The sequence below is a fragment of the Anarrhichthys ocellatus genome, unplaced genomic scaffold (genome assembly GCF_004355925.1).
Source record: "Anarrhichthys ocellatus isolate YVR2014 unplaced genomic scaffold, GSC_Weel_1.0 scaffold4, whole genome shotgun sequence".
NCBI lineage: Eukaryota > Metazoa > Chordata > Actinopteri > Perciformes > Anarhichadidae > Anarrhichthys > Anarrhichthys ocellatus.
Window position 1 is genome coordinate 7,729,287 of NW_022280034.1, and position 13,055 is coordinate 7,742,341.

Here is a 13,055-nt window from a genome sequence, read left to right on the forward strand (position 1 = left end):
CCTCACCCGTCGTGGTGTTCTTTGTCTTTCCAAGCTCTAACTTGACTCTCTATCTCTTTCTACCATCTTGTTCTTTTAGCCAAACCCACTACACTCTTCAGAAAGCAGACCAAGGCCATAGTCTGGGGCATGCAGACACGTGCCGTGCAAGGCATGCTGGACTTCGACTACGTATGCTCCCGGGACGAACCCTCTGTGGCAGCCATGGTCTACCCCTTCACGTAGGTTCCCCAAGATCTAAAGTTTGTCTGACATGAGGATTTGATATTCCACTGATCAACTTTACAGTGCTACAACTGATCGTCCTAAATACTGTTTCAATGCAGATATCATGTGGTGTTCCAGCACCCACACCCATCTTCAAACTCAACCTTCATTTTGATGATAACTACATATTATCTGTATCGTTTTGTGATTGTGTTAGTGACACTATTGCGGTCCCAAAAAATGTTATATCGGTGATGTAAATCAGACTGCTCTTGAGAAGTTGAAATATAATGTTTTTTAATACATATATTATATATATTATTCTACACCACATTTCTGTGTTGCACAGTGGGGATCACAAGCAGAAGTTTTACTGGGGCCACAAAGAGATCCTGCTGCCGGTCTATAAGAACATGGCCGATGCCATGAAGAAGCACCCCGAGGTGGACGTCCTGATTAGCTTTGCGTCACTGCGCTCGGCCTTCGACAGCACTATGGAGACCATGCAGTTCCCACAGGTAGAAAGACAGTGTAAAATAGGTTTACATACAAGCCCACACATCACTGCATAAACTTGTGAGATTCAGACGGACTTGAAACTCGGCTCTCTTATCTAATTGTGTTTTCAGATCCACACCATCGCCATCATAGCTGAGGGCATTCCTGAGGCTCAGACGAGGAAGATAATCAAGAAGGCCGATGAGAAAGGTGTCACTATCATCGGCCCCGCTACGGTATGAAGCCATATCTCGCCATCAGAGACTATGAAAAGACATTCTTTGAAAGTACTGCAGTAGACCGTAATTGCAGCTGTTATTTTGCTGTTTGAGAGCGCCAAATGATCAATTTCAACTGGCGCACACAAGTTCATTTGATACCCATTATTTTCTGTCTCCCAGGTTGGTGGCATCAAGCCTGGCTGTTTTAAGATCGGCAACACAGGTGGCATGCTGGACAACATCCTGGCTTCCAAACTTTATCGCCCTGGCAGCGTGGCCTATGTGTCGCGCTCCGGGGGCATGTCCAACGAGCTGAACAACATAGTCTCCCGCACAACAGACGGCGTCTATGAAGGTGTTGCCATCGGAGGAGACAGGTACAAGAACCTATTTGCAAATATTTGCTGAGGGAGTGAGAGGCGGTTGTCCAGTTGAAGCCTGTTGTAAAACTATTAGTTGTTAGATTTTAAGATAATGTATCCCTGCTCCACAGAAATGTATTGTTGTCTGACAGACCTTTTTAAGCTCTTGTGTTCTCTTCTCTTTATCCAGATACCCAGGCTCCACCTTCATGGACCACGTCCTACGTTACCAGGACACTCCAGGCGTTGAGATGATAATAGTGCTGGGAGAGGTGGGAGTAGCTCCACAAATGTTTTACATTTTCAGATTACCATCAACCAGATGTTGATTATTATTTAATTCACTTCATTTGTATTTAATACAATTAATCTTTGGGCAAACAAATGTCCCATTTTTAACATCTCTTTTACTCTGACAACCCAGGTTGGAGGCACAGAGGAGTACAAGATCTGCCAAGGCATCGGAGAAGGCAGGATAACCAAGCCTGTGGTGTGCTGGTGTATTGGAACCTGCGCCACCATGTTCACTTCAGAGGTTTGGTGGCTTTGTTGCTTTGGATTTTGTTGTCGTGGTGAACATGTAATTCAGAGTTTTTAAGCTCAACCTGTCACTGCTATCTTCAGGTTCAGTTTGGCCATGCAGGGGCCTGTGCCAACCAGGCTTCAGAAACAGCAGTAGCCAAGAACCAGGCTCTGAGGGACGCTGGCGCTTATGTACCAAAGAGCTTTGATGAGCTGGGGGATGTCATCAAGTGAGAAATGCATCACACTGTCATACCACAGTTTATCATTAAATTGTTTTTAGGATTTTTTTTTTTAACTTGTATTGTGAATTTATGATGTAACAGGACTGTTTATGATGAGCTGGTGGCCAATGGTACCATCATTCCTGCCCAGGAGGTGCCTCCCCCAACAGTGCCTATGGATTACTCTTGGGCCAGGGTAAGAAACTTCATCATTACGCCTCAGTAAACCTCAACAGCATCTGTCTTAGCCACTGAAGAGTTAAATGGTCGTCATATCGTGTATAGTAACAATTTAGAGCTCATGATTGTCGTGGAAATGTATCGGTTTATTTGACAAATAAAACTAGGGGACAGACAAATGATACAAACTAACATTTATGATAAGGTCAGTTTATTTATTACGGAATTGTGACCTTAGTATTAACTGAGCAGGACACTTATCAGTTGAAAAATATTCTTCAGTCAGTTTCCTCTGGTGGACAAAATGTGTAAAGGGGCCCCTGTTTCTTGATTTCCTCCAGGAGTTGGGTCTGATCCGTAAGCCGGCCTCATTCATGACGAGCATCTGTGACGAGCGAGGCCAGGAGCTCATCTACGCCGGCATGCCCATCACTGAGGTCTTTAAGGAGGAGATGGGTTTAGGAGGAGTGCTGGGCTTGCTTTGGTTCCAACGCAGGTCGGTATGAAGACTAGACGACAGCGAGAAGTAGTGTTGGCTGATTAACTTTATTACACATATATCTTCAGTGGAATAAGCTGTGCTGTGTTTCCGTTTAGGTTGCCACGATATGCCTGCCAGTTCATCGAGATGTGCCTGATGGTGACTGCTGATCACGGGCCTGCCGTCTCTGGTGCACACAACACCATCGTCTGTACTCGTGCTGGCAAGGACCTGATCTCATGCCTCACCTCCGGCCTGCTCACCATCGTTAGTACTGCTCACACGCAAACACTTGCGCACATGCACTGTGCCACCATCTCTAACCAGACAAAAATGAAACTAAATTTCAAACCCATCCACCTGTCTTGTCTTATACTGCCCACTTTGACCATGTGTCTGAAACTATTGTTTCTCTACTGAAACGTGATTTATTCATACATTCCAGGGGGACCGTTTTGGAGGTGCTCTGGATGCGGCTGCAAAGCTGTTCAGTAAGGCATTCGACAGCGGCATGCTGCCCATGGAGTTTGTCAATAAGATGAAGAAGGACGGCAAGCTGATCATGGGCATCGGACACAGAGTCAAATCAGTAGGCTCAGCTTTTCACACTACAAGTTACATAATTAAGATCCATAACTGATATGGCATTTTTAGATTATAGCAGACAGTTTCTAAGTTCATATCGCTGAATAAGTCTTCATTAGATTAGAGTAAAAATAAATGAATACCTTACAGTTAAGAGCTTTAATTACAATGAACAAAAGTTTGTCTCTTTTTTCAGATCAACAACCCAGACATGCGGGTGCAGATTCTGAAGGACTTTGTTAAGCAGTATTTCCCGTCCACCCAGCTACTCGACTACGCCCTAGACGTAGAGAAGATCACCACCTCCAAGGTACTCGTCACCTGAATGAGCAGGGCAAGAGTGACGTAGAACATGATCGTTATTTCTCCCTGAAAAAGAAAAACCTAATAAACTTAAAAGATCTTTGATGGCATCTTTGGACTTTTGAACCTTTCCTCATTTTATGTTAATTTTGTCAAATTAGTTGGCCTACATATATTCCTCTGACATTTAGATAAATTTACTTTCTTATTTTCAGAAACCAAACCTGATCCTCAACGTAGACGGTTTTATTGGTGTTGCCTTTGTGGACCTGCTGAGGACGTGCGGTGGCTTCACACGGTAACATATTTTAGATTATTACAGCCGAGTTTTACTATATTGTCATTTATTGTCTGTACAACAACACACCAGCTCCTGCAGGAGGAGTTATAGGTGTTGATAAACACATTAATAAATATATTTCTGCTTACAAATATATATTGTTATTAAACCCTTTATCAAACTAAAAAAATGCTGATGCCAAAAGTCCATCGTCTGTCTTCTGTGTTGATAGCAAAGCACACTGTCCAGTATTGTTTCTCACATGAATGTTGAACTGGTTCCAGAGACGAGGCTGACGAGTTCGTGGAGATCGGTGCACTAAATGGGATCTTTGTCCTTGGACGTAGTATGGGCTTCATTGGTGAGTCCCGACACACAGTTTCAAAGTATTATTAAAACAATATATCTAACTAGGGTTTGTCTTACATTAGGACATTACCTGGACCAGAAGAGGCTGAAACAGGGTTTGTACCGCCACCCCTGGGATGACATCTCCTATGTGCTTCCTGAACATATGTCCATGTAATCCCCACATTACAGAATAGAACACGTTTCCAGATGTGACTGCCCAAATGAGTCAGAAAGCATTAAACATCTCACTTAATGTATATTTACTCTCCGGGTACGACAACAGTGGCCTTGGGGAAACTTTGCAGGGTGATTCTGGGAAATGGAAAAAGCTTTTACTGAGAAAAAGGGGAAGTATATTTGTAGATTTTAGTTTTTGAAAAATAATTTAAACTCACTGAGCTGTAACTTACTCAGTTTTGACCACAGACCCAAACCAATGCAAACTACAGCAGTTGCAAAAGCACAAATCAATTGATACTTTAAATGGGCAGGACTCAAAGCACATTTCAACCTGGACTCCTGCATTACGGAATCTTACAAAATTTGCTCAAACTCAACAATACATTAAAATGTTTTTGTTTTTTTATACTACTCAAAACAAATGTATCAGCATTTACCTGTTTTAGGCCACAACAAGTGTGCTTAAGTATGCTTTCTGAGTCTTGCACCTTAGTTTATACACAACGAAATGTCAGTTTTAAATTTATTTTCCAAGATTCACTCCTATTGAGGAAGATTGTTGTCATCACAAGATGAACCAAAGTTATGTTTAGGAATTTGTCATCTGTTTTAAGTGTGAAAATACAGAATTGGTCCAATTGTTAAAAAAACCCAGATTAAACGAACATGTGCTTTTCCCAGAACAACCACACTAGTGGTTGAAATTGATCAGCTATTGTACATTAGATGCAATTTTGAGGGGTTCAGGTCTCTCACAAAGTATAAATTGAACTACTTTTGTAAAATGTAGATTTATCAAAAGGGGAAAAACTAAATGTTTCATTAATGAGCACTTTGTGTCTTTGAAAGCATCTTTTGGTGAGGGACCATGAAAACCATTTCACTTATGGAAATGATTGCACATAATACAGCTCTGTAAAAGAATTGTCCAACTTTAACTAAAGACTTCACACCAACATAAAAACGCTTTGTAACCACCCACTGTACGGCCTGCTGTTTGACCTTTTTATTTAACTGTGAAAAAAATGCTTTGTTTTTTGTAATATGCTGCAAATGGTAGTATAATAAAGGACTTGTTTTACTTTTACTATTGTCTTAAGTGTGTCTAAATCTGTTATAGGTGAAGTGATCTTTGAATAGATGTGATGTTTTAATATCTACCATACTGAAACGAAAATGTCTAAAAAGGTAGAGAATGACAATTTGAAATGTTCAGCCGATAAAACGCTAAACACAAATGAATTAATAATTAAAGACAGACACTAAATTACATTTAATTCATGGACTGAATGATGTTTGTTTGCCCGGTATCAGTTATGACGTTAGTGTCTCATCATAGGATGCGCCAGCAAATAGAAAATTCACAACACGCATGCGCGAATGCGGTGCATCCTTTTAAACAAAGTTGGATTTCCCTAAAATTAAGACGTGTTCATACGTATATGACATAAAAAAACCGATAACATGTCGGACTTTTTTGTATATGCGTCCGGGGTTTAGGTCGCTCGTGTGGACGTAGGTATTGGCTTAAATCTGAGAGCCTCCCATTGACTCGGCAGCAAAAATCGAGTACATTTGGAAAATTCTTAAAGACGGAAGTGAGCGCTCCGGTTTTCCGACACAAGACTGAACGCTGCTGCGCATGCATGTCCGGTTTTGAATGTTTGTTTGCGTGTGTCATATATGCCTATGAGTTATTCCCAAAGATAGTTGAGAGCCTTCATTTGCCCCGGACTCGATCCCGCTGCAGCATGGCAGCGGCAGCAGAAGCGCCGGAGGACCGGAGCAGCGGTTTAACAGGTGACGGGGAACCCGAGGAGGCCGAGGAGTTCACCTGCTCAACCCACTGCTCGGAGCTCTCCCGGCGGCAGAACGAGCAGAGGAAGTCGGGGCTGTTCTGCGACGTCACGCTGGTCTTCATCTCCGGCGGGGAGAGGGTCCAAACCTTGTCCGCGCACCGCTCCGTGTTATCCGCGGCGTCGGAGTACTTCACGCTGCTGCTGAGCGGACAGTTTTCAGAGTCTGTGTCGGGGCGAGTGGAGCTAAAAGAATGGAGCTCGGCGACGGGACCCGAGCCAGAAACTGTGGAGGGTATCATACAGTTCATGTACACGGGACAAATCGGGGTAACCACTGCCAGCGTGCATGAAGTGTTGGAGCTTGCTGACAGGTAAACATTTTAATATTACAATATAACAACTTAAACCTCAACAGGCTTTTATTTTTCCAGGTAGATGAGCCACACCTTATCGGTGTCCTGATTGCACCAGCAGGTGTGACCTGTTTGGAGTTCACACACCTGAACTCCACACAACTTAATCAGATCAGAGAACCACAGAAGGACACGCTCATCTTCAACCTGGGCAAATGTCCAATCAGACAGAATAACTATATGTTGTATTCCACAGTATTTGTTTTGAGCATTACAAACAGGACCTTTTTAAAGCCACAGGTGTTAATAATACAGTTAACAAATTACGTACAGCGGCTTCACTTTTCAGGTCCTGGTATTGTGTGGATGCTGGCTCACTTTCACACTGTCACAGCTTCCTGGGACACTTGTTTATGTCGGCCCCAAAAGAATGCTGTTTGGTAGGTGAATTTAACAAGCACCGAAAAAGAAACAAGATATTTGCAACACGTGTAAAAACGGTTGCATGCGTGCAATAAGGTTATTGCAGCGTTGCAGTGCAAGAAACACAAAGGCCATATGTCTCAGTGCAAGTAATCCACTACAGTAAGACACAGGATAACTAATGTTTAGTGTACAGTATTCAGAGTTTTACTGCTTTGTTCATTTTGTCAAATTACTGACCGTCTGATGACTACGTCGTGTTCACACAGGTTCCTGTTGACGCAGCTGAAGACCTTCTGCGGAGAGTTTCTGATGGAGAAGTTGAACTTATCTAACTGCGTAGCGGTACACAGCCTCGCCCACATGTACACCTTGGACCTGCTGGCCCAGGGAGCCGCCAAGACCATTCGAAGTAACTTCCACAAAATAATCCACAATGAGGAATTCTTCACGCTACCATTTCACCTGGTGCGGGACTGGCTGTCCGACTCAGGAATCACCGTGGATTCTGAACAGGAGTTGTTTGAGGCCATAGTTAAATGGGTGCACCACAACGCAGAGGAGAGAGGGGAGCATTTCGAGGAGCTGTTCAGACTTTTAAGACTAACTCAGATTTCTCCCACCTACCTGACACGGGTCGTGAGAAAGGAGCCGCTAGTGGCAAACAATGCAGCATGTCAGCAGCTGCTGTCTGACGCCCTCGAGGTCCACGCTGTCCACTTTGAGAACCTCAACCAGCCAGCTGATTTAGAGCCCTGTGCCTCCTACAATGCAGCAATGCAGCCTCGTCTTGGCCAGAACATGGATGTAATCATGGTAGTGGGTGGTGTATCCGAAGGCGGAGACTATTTGAGTGAGTGTGTGGGCTACTTTGTTGCTGAGGACCGTTGGGTAAACCTGCCGCACATTCACAACCACCTCGACGGACATGCCATTGCCGTCACCGACAGCCACGTTTATGTGGCCGGCTCCATGGAGCCGAGCTTCGCCAAGATGGTGGAGCGCTTCAACCCCGAACTCAACACCTGGGAGGAGGTCAGCAGCTTAGAAATTCGCAAGCACTCCTTTAGCCTCACATGTGTCAAAGACTTGCTGTACTGCATCGGTGGACACGGCAACTTCAGTGCAGGCTTTAAGGATGTGACCGTCTACGAGCCCGAGCAGGACGAGTGGCACAGTCTGGAGCCAGCACCGAAGATACTGCGAGATGTAAAAACGGTGAGCGTGGAGGACCGCTACATATTTGTGATGGCCAGGACTCCCGTAGACATGGGCAATGAGGATGGACTGAGCACCGTGACCACCTGCTACGATACAGAGAGTCACAAGTGGAAGGAAGTGGACTCCTTACCGCTGATCGATAATTACTGTAGTTTTCAAATGGCTGTCGCATCCACCAACTTCTACCACACGGCTTCTTGCTGCACGAAGAGCTATAAGGTAACGGCCGAGGCCGCTCAGCAGAAAATAAGCAGGGACATCTCTGACGACATCCTCGACAGCCTCCCTCCAGAGGTCCTCAGCATGGAAGGTGCTGCCGTTTGCTACCTGGGCGACGACATATTCATCATTGGCGGATGGAGGAACTGCAACAACATGGACAAGCAGTACCGCAAGGAGGCCTACCGTTACTGCGCTGAGAAGAAGCGCTGGATGCTGCTGCCGCCCTTGCCTCAGCCGCGGTGCCGAGCCGCGGCCTGTCACATTCGCATCCCGTACCATTGTCTTTATGGTTGCCAGCACTACCCCATGCCCCAGAACCTGGTTCGCCAGCGAGACCGCATGCAACAGATGCAGCAGCTCCATCGCCGCACCCTCACTCTGCGCAGACAGCTGCAATCTCAAATCGAATGTTGAGAGCTTCCTCTAGTTAGTAGTTCATCTGCTGATAAATGCCTTGTTGTTACCACAGCTTCTTTTATTTAGATTAAATGCCTGCACAGCCTTACCTTGGGCTGGTTTCAAAAAATTAAGAATTAGCCGGACATGCTTCTAAATTCTCAGTCTCACATTATAATTTTGGCATTAGCTTCTGCTAGTAAATCAAACTGATTGCTGTGGTAACTTCTGGAAAGATCGTTGATTTCAAACAACTTAACTTTTTACTCGTGATCTATGTTAACATCATACTGTATGTTGTGATGCAAGTTAGTTTCACCTAATACCAGTGACCTTTTATGGTGAAGTTCAGTGTTGAGATGTAAACTTAGCAAAGTAAATCATGTTTATTGTGATGTATTTCAGAAGAGAATCCTTAGTTAAGTGGAGTTTAGATAGAAGATGGTAAACTTACTGTAACAACCAGCTGATCTTTAACTTTTTACTCCTCGCTGCTTGCATCTAATTTCTCTTCTACCTCCAGTTTCCATCATGCTTTTTTGCACTGTATCTAAATGTTGATGGTCTATAGTGTGTATCTTTTGTGTGCCCTATTTAAAACAGACAATCATGTATCAGACGTTTTGTAGCACGACTTAAGTATTGAGCAAAGCACATATTGGGGAACAGTGTTCAATGATTAGTCGTTTCCTACTTTTTTGCCATTCCAGTGGATGTTTTTAAAAAATGTATGATTTATTTCAGCTGGTCTATTTTTCGTTTGAAAGATGGACCATCATTGTCATGATGAGATGTCACTTTAGGAGACAGGAGCTCCATTTTATATTTTGATTTAAATTGTCCCACTTGATGTTGTTAGGACACTGTACTGGCTCCGGTGCTTAAAGACGGTGGCTTTGTGCAGTTATTTTTTGTTTGTTTAGCAGAATTAGCTTTGTCTTAACTTTGTCTCACTGCACTACGAAATGTATTAAACATTTTAATCATATCTTTTTGTTTGTGCATGGTTCTCTCAATGTTCCCAACTGTGCCATACAATCCCAGCTGCCCCTTATCATTACAGTTGAATTAACTGCATTCCCTGCACTGGAGGACCTTGACTAACTTAAACATTGTACGGTGTTGCTTTTTCACTACAATCATCTGATTCAAAACTGTTGTGTGGACCAGTTGCTGAGCTCAGTGTATTTGTTGAAATTGCTTATACCTGTGGAATCCCCACCCAAGCTCTCTATAGATATTATCTAATTAGGCTTTGTGAGCATAACAATATTCTGCTGACACACTATAATATTTTGAACAGTATTAATTGATGAATGGATATAACATTTGCCTTATGAAAATATGTTAAAAAAAATATTCTTTAACGAGCAATATATATCACAATATATAAATGATTGGTAATACTTTATGGAAGCTGGTACGAAGAGGCACTAACATATTACCGGTTATAGCTTTAATCAAAATGCTGTCCCTGTGTATCTGAGGATTCAGCACACAGATGGAGGTGTTGCAACGTGTTGATGAATTATAATTTAATTTAGGCCACTGCAGCAACTTTAAAAAGTAGCAAAAAGGCTAATTGCTTGAAGTAACGACTGTTTGGTGGCAATTAATAAGATGCGAGTACCATGCTGAGAATGCCCTCGGTGAAGTAGGAACGAAAGTGCGTCGGAACCTTTATTTGTACAATCGGGGGAAAGCTGTGGGTGCGACACAAACGGGACGTAAACAAATCATTCAAACCTCCAGTCGACTGTAAACTGTTTACCTTATTTTATTTAACATTATGTACGTTTAACAGTTGTTCCGAGCATCAGTTAATACGGACACGTGAGTTGTCCGTTTGAAAATGGTAAGTTACGTTTTAATGGCCAGCTGTTACGTGTTAGCTAATCATTGTAAAAATGGGCTGTTTGAGTTAAAATACAATGTGTTTTTAATTAAATGTAGGCTAGTAGTGAATAGCAAATCAAACACGGTGTGTTTACCGTAAATACACATTTAAATCGGAGAAAATAATAATTTACTCAATGGATTTCTGTTTTCCCTAAATAATGAGTAACAAATTACCAGTTGCGTTTAGGGAAAATTGTAGGAAATTACAGACCTGTAAAGGATTGCAAAAATGAGTTTGCTCCTCGGTTTTCCATGCAGATATACCATATTCCCTGGATCTACACACCAGTGCGGACCGTCCTGGCAATCTGGCACCAGCTGACCAAGACAGAGGTGAGGAAGCTCTCCTGAATAAAAGACAATGGAAGTTTCATTTCAGAAAGTCTATGCATTGTAAGACTCAACTGTTCTCTGTTCAGATCCCAGAGCTGGCCAAGTGCTCAGTGCTGATGAGGGAGCGCAGCAGAGTGGAGGAGACGATCCACGCCATGCAGCGAGCAGGTGCAGGCAGCCTGCAGGTGAGAGAACTCTGCAGCATCTCACACTCGTACTTCATGTGTGATTGTATCATGACTGTGTATTTTCTGAGTGATAGAGTACTATTATTCTGATTTCAAAGGGTCATATTTCCTCAGGTGATCTCAGACTTCGATATGACACTGACCAGGTTTGCCCACAACGGAAAGAGAGTTCCCACCACGCACAGTAAGCACACACATAACTGACTCTTTGAAAACATTATCTGCATCTTGGCCAAATCGTGTTCTTATGATGTGGAGTTTGAGTAGTTGCATTATTAGATCCAAATGATTGTAATAGTTGATTCAGTTTGCATTACTTTTTTGTCTTCTACTTTTCTGAAACTTCTACAAACATGTTTTCCTTTCTTTTTCCAGACATCCTTGATAACCGGTTGTTGATTGATGAAGATTGCACTAAAAAGGTTAATTCACTGCTGTTTGTTCTTGTGCAGTAACATGCACAGTGACATTTACAAATCCTAATTTAAATCCGATCCAATGAACTATGGAGGGAAACGAGACTCCAAATAATTTTTAGAAATGTGTACACACAGGAAGCTTTTCAAAAGTGAACATTATGAGATCTGTGGAGTTAAAGTTTAAAACCTGTACATAAAATATTAATATTTATTCAGTTTGTGAAATGTTTTACATGTTTTCTAATTGCCATTTTGAGACAATTTTCTCTCCATAGTGAACTGTAAGATAAACTAATGTTCGCTGGTCTGCAGTTCTTGTTGTCTCAGAGAGTAAATGCCGATACATCCCTTGCTGCTGGTCTGTAGATGTACAGTATGTTCAGTATTGTTTGTGGGTCCACTGCCAGATAAGGGAGCTGTTGAACACCTACTATCCCATAGAGATCGATGCCAGCAGGACTGCTGAAGAAAAGCGGCCCCTCATGGTGGAGTGGTAAGAAACAAACATACTGACTTCAACAACACCTGTTTATTTTAATCAAATTTAGATTTAAGCCTTTTAGCACATACTATAAAATGAGATTGTAATTTGACCTACAAAAAACTTGTATTATTGTTGTGTGGTACAGTTAAACTTAGACATAACATTTCAAACATTTTTAAGCTCCAATTCCCAAGCCTGATTGAGATGTTACATTTGTCTTGTGCTGCTCTCTGCAGGTGGACTGAAGTCCACGAGCTGCTGATTCAGCAGAGGATCAGGAAGGACATGTTGGCCCAGGCCGTCAAGGAATCCAGCGCCATGCTCAGGTAAGCAACGTGCTCAGATCGCATATTAACCAAGACCCTGGAGCGGGTTGCACCAACTGGTCTTAACTAATATGTAGCTAATATTTATCATTTGAGAAAGCTTAATGTGATTAAATAAACATCAGGCATATGCAACACAGTGGTGTAACAAGAAAGAAAACATTTTTGTTGAAATGTTCTCATAAACTGAACGATTAAGTGTTCCTTTATGGGTTGTATACATTTCTTAAGATAAATAAACTGTCTAAAAAGCCTCTTGGATGAGCTGGAAAATGCATCGCCACAGAGCTGAAAACAGCGCTTTCAGACACCAGATATCTGTCGGAGCAAAAGGATTTGTATGAATACTTTTCCTACCATTATCTGACTCTCCATAGAACATTTTAAATTCATTCCATTGTACCGAACAAAGACAAAAACATGTTGATCATAGCCTACACCTATATTACTTCTTGTTTTACTATTTGACAATATTTTGTGGAAGAATCTAAAGCCCTTAGTATAATTAAAACATCCCACATGCTGTGATTTAAATGTTTTTTCAGTCATTGGTGTGTGTGTGTGTGTGTGTGTGTGTGTGTGTGTGTGTGTGTGTGTG

At 42.5% G+C, this 13,055-nt stretch overlaps 3 protein-coding genes across 7 annotated transcripts in view; all 3 read left to right on the forward strand.

Annotated features, from left to right (window-relative positions):
• Nucleotides 1–5,475, forward strand: part of aclyb (ATP citrate lyase b) — a 16,885-nt gene extending 11,410 nt beyond the window's left edge. For all 3 annotated transcript variants that reach the window (XM_031843208.1, XM_031843206.1, XM_031843207.1), the window contains 15 exons: nucleotides 80–221; nucleotides 557–725; nucleotides 837–941; nucleotides 1,107–1,303; nucleotides 1,479–1,560; nucleotides 1,713–1,823; nucleotides 1,913–2,040; nucleotides 2,137–2,230; nucleotides 2,556–2,710; nucleotides 2,812–2,962; nucleotides 3,141–3,284; nucleotides 3,477–3,590; nucleotides 3,799–3,881; nucleotides 4,148–4,224; nucleotides 4,295–5,475. In XM_031843208.1, the coding sequence (XP_031699068.1) occupies nucleotides 80–221; nucleotides 557–725; nucleotides 837–941; nucleotides 1,107–1,303; nucleotides 1,479–1,560; nucleotides 1,713–1,823; nucleotides 1,913–2,040; nucleotides 2,137–2,230; nucleotides 2,556–2,710; nucleotides 2,812–2,962; nucleotides 3,141–3,284; nucleotides 3,477–3,590; nucleotides 3,799–3,881; nucleotides 4,148–4,224; nucleotides 4,295–4,389 (1,847 nt within the window). In that variant the 3' untranslated portion in view covers nucleotides 4,390–5,475. The remainder of the gene's footprint in view (nucleotides 1–79; nucleotides 222–556; nucleotides 726–836; nucleotides 942–1,106; nucleotides 1,304–1,478; nucleotides 1,561–1,712; nucleotides 1,824–1,912; nucleotides 2,041–2,136; nucleotides 2,231–2,555; nucleotides 2,711–2,811; nucleotides 2,963–3,140; nucleotides 3,285–3,476; nucleotides 3,591–3,798; nucleotides 3,882–4,147; nucleotides 4,225–4,294) is intronic.
• Nucleotides 5,476–5,566: 91 nt separating this feature from the next.
• On the forward strand, nucleotides 5,567–9,775 carry klhl11 (kelch-like family member 11). 2 transcript variants are annotated; one of them, XM_031843209.1, is made up of 2 exons: nucleotides 5,567–6,564; nucleotides 7,239–9,775. In XM_031843209.1, exons 1-2 carry the CDS (start codon nucleotides 6,041–6,043, stop codon nucleotides 8,824–8,826), a joined length of 2,112 nt encoding a protein of 703 aa, XP_031699069.1. In that variant the 5' UTR covers nucleotides 5,567–6,040; the 3' UTR covers nucleotides 8,827–9,775. The 2 variants fall into 2 exon arrangements, with proteins under 2 accessions (XP_031699069.1, XP_031699070.1); XM_031843210.1 differs by lacking the exon at nucleotides 5,567–6,564 and adding an exon at nucleotides 6,578–6,986 and having other exon boundaries at nucleotides 7,239–9,773.
• A 723-nt stretch (nucleotides 9,776–10,498) lies between these two features.
• LOC116381237 (7-methylguanosine phosphate-specific 5'-nucleotidase-like) overlaps nucleotides 10,499–13,055 on the forward strand; it is a 3,715-nt gene continuing 1,158 nt past the window's right edge. Inside the window, exons 1-7 of one of the 2 annotated variants that reach the window (XM_031843214.1) lie at nucleotides 10,499–10,663; nucleotides 10,966–11,040; nucleotides 11,127–11,225; nucleotides 11,343–11,412; nucleotides 11,604–11,650; nucleotides 12,055–12,140; nucleotides 12,368–12,457. In XM_031843214.1, the coding sequence (XP_031699074.1) occupies nucleotides 10,661–10,663; nucleotides 10,966–11,040; nucleotides 11,127–11,225; nucleotides 11,343–11,412; nucleotides 11,604–11,650; nucleotides 12,055–12,140; nucleotides 12,368–12,457 (470 nt within the window). In that variant the 5' untranslated portion in view covers nucleotides 10,499–10,660. Of the gene's footprint in view, nucleotides 10,664–10,959; nucleotides 11,041–11,126; nucleotides 11,226–11,342; nucleotides 11,413–11,603; nucleotides 11,651–12,054; nucleotides 12,141–12,367; nucleotides 12,458–13,055 lie in introns of those variants that run through there. The other variant, XM_031843212.1, reaches the window with a different exon arrangement.